This window comes from Lolium rigidum, unplaced genomic scaffold, assembly GCF_022539505.1.
Source record: "Lolium rigidum isolate FL_2022 unplaced genomic scaffold, APGP_CSIRO_Lrig_0.1 contig_17643_1, whole genome shotgun sequence".
Lineage (NCBI taxonomy): Eukaryota > Viridiplantae > Streptophyta > Magnoliopsida > Poales > Poaceae > Lolium > Lolium rigidum.
Window position 1 is genome coordinate 86,973 of NW_025899908.1, and position 6,638 is coordinate 93,610.

The 6,638-nt window shown below is 51.3% G+C and overlaps 1 protein-coding gene across 1 annotated transcript; it reads right to left on the reverse strand.

Annotated features, from left to right (window-relative positions):
* Positions 1 to 1,587: 1,587 nt before the first annotated feature.
* On the reverse strand, positions 1,588 to 5,212 carry LOC124680487 (APETALA2-like protein 2). Its single transcript, XM_047215544.1, has 10 exons — positions 4,794 to 5,212; positions 4,672 to 4,697; positions 4,566 to 4,596; positions 4,380 to 4,467; positions 4,105 to 4,250; positions 3,614 to 3,658; positions 3,408 to 3,511; positions 3,189 to 3,322; positions 2,921 to 3,034; positions 1,588 to 2,079 (listed from the first exon to the last, which is right to left on the reverse strand). Exons 1-10 carry the CDS (start codon positions 5,195 to 5,197, stop codon positions 1,870 to 1,872), a joined length of 1,302 nt encoding a protein of 433 aa, XP_047071500.1. The 5' UTR covers positions 5,198 to 5,212; the 3' UTR covers positions 1,588 to 1,869.
* Positions 5,213 to 6,638: the final 1,426 nt, after the last annotated feature.

The following is a 6,638-nucleotide window of genomic DNA, read 5'->3' on the forward strand; positions in this document are numbered from 1 at the left end:
GATCTGCTAGGGATGAGCAGAAGCGACGCTATGGTAGCGTCGACTAGGGTTTAGTGAGGAGGAGATGAGATGCTCGCGCCCCTGTTTATATAGGTCGGAGGCAGGGCAACGGCCGCGCCACGCGGGGCATCGCCATTAATACGTGCGCAGAGGTAGGCGACGTCTGCGCGCCACGCGAGGCATCGCCATTTACGCGGTCGCAGACTGCCGAAGCGACGACTCGGCGCCAGCACTGGCGGAGAAGACGCATCGACACTGCGTCACTGCCTGGTGGGCCAGATAAAACGTCCGCCAGACGCGAGCGGACACTTTCCGCGTCCGCGGAGCGTCCGTGGAGACGCATCCCAGACGCATATTTGGGCCAGGTTTGCGGCTCCGCGGACGACCCGGTCAGTTTGCGTCGCCCCGCTGGAGGTGGTGCCAGAAGCATTTCCGGCCAGGGACGCAAATGGTCTCTGAGCGACCGTTTTCGTCCGCCGTGACCGAAAATGCGTCTGGCACCACCTCCAGCGGAACGACGCAAACGGACACAATCGAACATTTCGGGTGTTACAAAATCCGTTGGTCCGTTGGAGATGCCCTTACCGGCCCGTCCGCCAGTCCACACGTACCATTTCGAATAGGCCAAGACCCAATGAACCGTACTGCTGAAGGCGGATTAAGAATCATGTATACATCGTTTTTTGGTGGGCAACCCAGGACGCCCGAAATGTGGGTAACCATTTCAGTATCAGCGGTGTGTGCAAGAACGCCACCGGTTTACCCATCGGAACAAGCAAAGAAAGAGAGAAAAGGAAGCAGTCAAAGCGGCAAGTGGGGGTCCTTGGCACTGCAGTTGGAACAGCAGCACGGGCGAGCCACCCGGACGGTGACAGCTGGTGCCGGAACCCGGCCATGGCCCCCATAGCTTCCGTCCATCCATCTACACCCCCAATCCAACCCTGCCTATGTTGCAGAGGTAGTACTCCTAGCTAGGTAGCTCCAGTTCGCGGCGCCCGATGGAGAGCCAAAAAGAGGGGGTGGGGATCGCGCCCGCTCTCGCTTGCAGTTGCAGGATTGCAGCGCTGCGCTCCGCCGCGGCCTCGGGAGCCGGGGAAGCACCACCCTATAGGAGGCTATGGCTATCCACTGCTGCACACGGCGCCGCGCCATTGGGGGCAATGGACGAGAAACCCACTGGGATAGGAGACCCGGCGCACTGTGCCGCTCCAGTGCGTGTGCAGCTCTACTGTTGTACTCCTCCTCCGAGACGGCGAGCCCCACATCGCTACAGCCTACAGCGTACTACTGGCGCAGCAATGGTGGTGGTACGCCTACTGTTGGATGGAGTAGCTTTGCAAGCTAGGGCCACAAGGGGAGGGTACCCGCGCACGGCCTTTCACTTCACTGTGCGGAGGTTGAAGACGAATGAATATAAAAATGGCGTATTGTGCCCTAAAAGTGGCCCATCAATCAGAAGTTGCTCCCAGAATGGCGGATGCCAACGAACAATCACTGACAGCCTAGCTGCTCCTCCTTGGCTCACTAGCTGACCTATCTTTCACCCGGGCCCACCCGTCAATCGCTGCGCGTCAGAGACCCCAACGGTTAAGCATAAACATGCTACTCCATCCTGGAAGCGGATGAAGAGATTGTCATTGATGCATGAGTTTGTTTGCCATATGGATGTTTTTCCCCAGCTGATCGGGGAGAAGAAGCTTGAACAGATACATAATCTAATAATCAACAGCCACGACGTAATACAGAGTAGTATTCGTGGCGAGGCAGAGACACCAAACAAACTTGGGATTTGTCTCTCTGGTTTAAATTCACAACGGTTGGGTACCAACGGCGAGGCGCGCACACCACACCAGCTTCCGCCATCCTGGTTCAGGCGGACGGGGGATAGTAGAACCGGTGATCCGGGAATGGCGGCGGGACGGTGTGCCTGGTGTTTGCACCGGCGGCGGTAGAGAATCCTGATGATGCTGCAGCGTGGAGCAACGGAGAGTGGGAGGAGCCCGGCATTTGCCACCCCCAGCTCGCGGGGTATGACTGGGGAACCAACAACTCAGGGGGCCTTCGCTCAGTCGGCCGCTCCTGCAGCCACAAACGGCACAAGCACATAAGTTCCTTTGTTACTTAACACCATCAAGGAGCTTACAGCACTAGTACTAACATAACTTCAGGGGTGAACAACCATCGATCATTGAGTTAAGAGGCTTTGCTTCACAGGTAAAAGAATCTTGAATACATATGTGCATGAGTCAGGAGGCTTTGCTTCACAGGTAAAAGAATCTTGAATACATAAGTGCTGTGCAGCACTTGATGCAACTTGAGAAACCACACCGTGGAAGAGTAGTACCAGAGCAATAGTGTCAAGTCATAGCCGTGCAAGCTTTCATGTGAACGCACAGTATCTCCCAACACAGACTAAAGCTGCACCATGTGATCAGGGTACTAAGTTGCATCTAAAGTTGTGTCGTGGAACTGCAGTTTTTTTTTCCAAAAGATGCAGGCTCACGGATGAACCTGACTGAACCATCAATCGACTCACAGGGGAAACAGTACCCACATCAAGTAAGTACTCATGCCATGTCCTTGAGATACCATTCAAAAGTTTTGCGTTTAAAGGAAGGAAACATGGCTGTTAATGTTCAGTGGATAAAGACATCAATAGCTACAAGGCTAATGATTTTGGAAAACAGGCATGCTTAGTTTTAGGAAAAACTAGAATTAGGAATTAAACTGTTCTACCTGTCCACATCTAGCTTGTCGATAACTGAAATATGCTTACACAGGATATACTATTCAGAAACAGTTTCTTTGCCACATTATAAACAAACAGTTTCTTTGCCACATTATTCAGTAACAGTTTCTTTTGAAACATCATTATTCAGCAACAGTTCAAATTAGCTGGTGGAGTAGCGCAGAGTAGTACCTGTAGGTTGGGGAAGAAGCCGGGACAAGCAGATGGGTACAAGCGTTGGTGCTGCTGAGGTGGTACCGCTGTGCTATGTTGATGCACAGCCCACTGGGAAGATGAGCTCATTGGCTACAGCAATATCAAAAGGCAGTACAAATATCGTAAGTTTAATATACTTTGCTCGGATCATTAATATCTCAACCGACACTCTTGCTGGTGCGCACACGAAACTATCTCTAACAGCAATGTAACCACCACTGTTTAAATGCTCAAGTTTCCTTACCTGATTGACCATCGCGCTTGAAGATTCAGGGAAAGGTAACTGGAGACCGGCCATGATGTTGCCCCTCTTCGACTCAGGCGCGTGAGGTTGCGACATCCGCAGATCCAAGTCAAGGGCATCCGCATCAACGATCGCTGAGGAAACGTTATATGTAACCATGAGACAAAGTTTGGTATGACAGTGAAAATTCGATGGGTGTGAGAGCGATTGTGGAAGTACCCTCAGTTTCGGTGTCTGGTGGTGGATCCCCGTTGTAGGAGCTAGTGTCGAAATTAGTCACAGCTTCCCTCCCGTTGAAGCGAATGGCTGCCCTGTCGTAAGCTCTAAACCAAAGATCAAGCAGGACAGGAGAGTGAGCGGAGATTAAGGAAGTTTTTGTGACTATGCATGCTTGTTTCACAATGATCAGTGCAAATTAGTGGTACCTTGCAGCTTCGACTTCGCTGTCAAACAGCCCGAGGTATATGTACCTGCGTGTAGTAATGTAAATATCAGCAATGAGATGACTTCTCAACAAGGGGAGTGATGGCTACTCTGAGAATTCTGTTCTGAGCTATAATGTGCAAGGACTGTATCATTTCGCCAACTCATATATATGTGGAACCTAACAGTTGCTCCAAATAGGTCTCTGCAATCGAGTGTAGCGGGAAGTGGACGTTTCACCAGCACTAAACAGGACGCCCTAACAGCAACCAGGAGCATATGGATTAACTTCACTATCCCACTAAAACTAATCTTGAAGATAGATTTCCTACGGGCAATCAAATTAAATGTGATGTCCCTAGCATGAACAGTCAGCTAGCTGTGCTGCGTGACCTCCACCCATTGACAAATTATTAGTCCGGCAGGTTCATTCAGATATTTTTGTTTATGTGAAGATGAAGACCAAAATTAGTGGGTGGCAGAGTGAGGTTACTTCTTGCCGAGCAGCTGGCCCATCCTCGCCTCCCAGCGGCCGCACTTGTGGAGCGTGACGCCGCGGTACTTTGAGCTGCCCCTGGCGAAGCCCGTGCTCTGGCGGCGGAGGATGTGCACGAACTCCTCCTTGGTCCAGTTCCTCATCTGGCAAAAACAACAACGCCCACCCACCGCCGCCATCAGACTCACCGATATACGTATGTTTCAGGCGCCCACATTTATATAAGCTGAAAGAGTTTAGCAGTTTAGCTACTGCCTAATTTAGTTGGTTACCTGCTTCAGATCCTCCTCGTAGTCGCTCAGATTGAAGTTGATGTCGGCGTCCAGGCCCCGGAACTTGATCGCCGCGCGATCGTAGGCCCTGCGCAAGGCGTGATTCAGTACAGCTCATGATCCAATCCATTCGAGAGCACTACATGAGGTGAAAGTTCAAACTAGTAGGAAGCTTGATTGATTAACCTGGCGGCCGAGTGCGCGGTGTCGAAGCCACCTGGAGAAATTAGATAACATCAGCAGAGAGTAATCATGAACAGATAGTAGAGCTGGAGCTGGGATTTGAGCTCACCTAGGTAGACCTGCTTCCCGCAATCCCTACCCGAATCAGACCGAAATGGAAACGATTAATTGATGGTTTTGGTAAGCTAATTAATCAGGGAGTAGTAGCAGGTAGCTAGGCGAGAGGCTAACCAGATGTGCGACTCCCAGCGGCCGGTCCGCCTGTAGAAGGTGACGCCCCGGTACTGCGAGCTGCGGGACCTCGGCCCGCGGCGCGTCTTCTTCGGGACCGCCACCCGCTGCCCCACGCCGAGCTCCTCGGCGCGGCGCGGCTGCCACGCCGGCGCCGGCACGGGCGCCGGGTCCGGGTGCATCATCATCCCGGCCGCGGCGTGCCCGGGCGCCGTCGCGGGGAAGAGCTGCCGAGTGACGTACGCGGACGCGGAAGCGGCCGGGGCCACCTCCCCGGACCAGTCGTCGTCGTCGGGGCTCCCGAGCAGGCCGAACCGGAAGGCGCCGGCGTCCCCGGAGTTGAGGACGGACGAGCTGGACGTGCCGGAGTCCGCCGGCGACTCCACATTGAGATCCAGCACCATCTCCGATCCGGGCCCAAACCGCGCGTGCGCCGCCTCCTCCTCCTCCTACTCGCCACCACCGCCGCCGACCTCCCAGCTAGCTCGGTTGGAAGTAGTAGTAGGCTCGTACGTGCGGAAGCGTGTCTATGGCGTGGGAGCGCGGTGGCCGCGGGAGGCGAGGGCGAGGTGGGAGGAGTAGAAGTAGTGGTGGTGGGAGGTTGAGGAGGAGGCGGTGGTGGTGGAGGCCATGGGGGGATGAGGAGGAGGAGGACGAGGAGAGGAGGGGGGCCAGTTGGAGAAAAGGAAAGAGAGATGGGACGTCCAGGAGGCCAAGGGCATCACTGCTAAACTATTTTTGTGCAGCGGAGGTTCCCTATTCGCTACGCCCACACGCAACGCTGCTGTTCGGGAAGAAGCTCGCTAACGTGTCGCGCTACCGCCGGAGGTGCACCAAGCTTTTCTTTTTCCCATGGGTTTTTTAGCCGTCTGCACTTGCCATTTTCTTTCTGAAAATTTGGAGCATAGGCTTGGATCTGGCGGGTAAGAGACAGGGTTTAAAATATTACCTATCTAAAATGCCATGGTGTTTATAGTTTTATCGATTGTCTTTTTTGTAACGGTACCGATAGACTGTAGAATAATACAAAAGACTAACAACTTGTTTGAGTAATTTAATCTTGTTTTTTATGAACTCACGTGCACTATGAGTTTTTTATACACCCGCCCATCTGCATCTGGTGCCATCTACAACCCATATTTGTTTATCTTGTACATAGGACGGTCATACGTCGACGGCTCCGAACGTTCTTGAAGACTGGTTATTCAAACAATATAACTGCATTTTGTAAAGTTAATCATTGTGTAAAGAAAAGTGAAGCACAAGACTGGTCTAACTTTGTGTGTAGTGCTCTACTCTACAAGGATGTTACCATTATTATGTGGCATGTTGTAGTAATATAATATGAGGACGGACCCTAAACATGGCGTTCCATGTACAACCACGCGAAGAAGAAGAATATACACATAGAAATGCATTGAGCTTACATCTGAATTATTCTAAAGTCAAGTAGTACAACTTTCTGGTACTAGATTTGACGGGCACACTCAAAGCCCCTTTCAGTTCACTCAAAGAACCACTCCAAAGCATTCTAGAGGCTCCGGTTCAACAAATACATTATTTAAAGCTGATCCTTATGTAGAAAAAATAAGGTAGAAACCCTAATAAATTTATTTAATACTAAATACACTGCAAGATGGTACCATTATTATGTCGTGTGTTGTAATATATGAACAAACCAAACGAAAAACAATTTAAGCATACATCTTGCATGGAAGAAAAAAACTTACATCCAATACGTGAAGTTTACGATGATGCTAATAAAAGTCAATCGATGCAACTTGCTACTAGATCGGAAAGACACACTTGAAACCCTTCTTAATTTACGCCAAAGAATCCTCGATT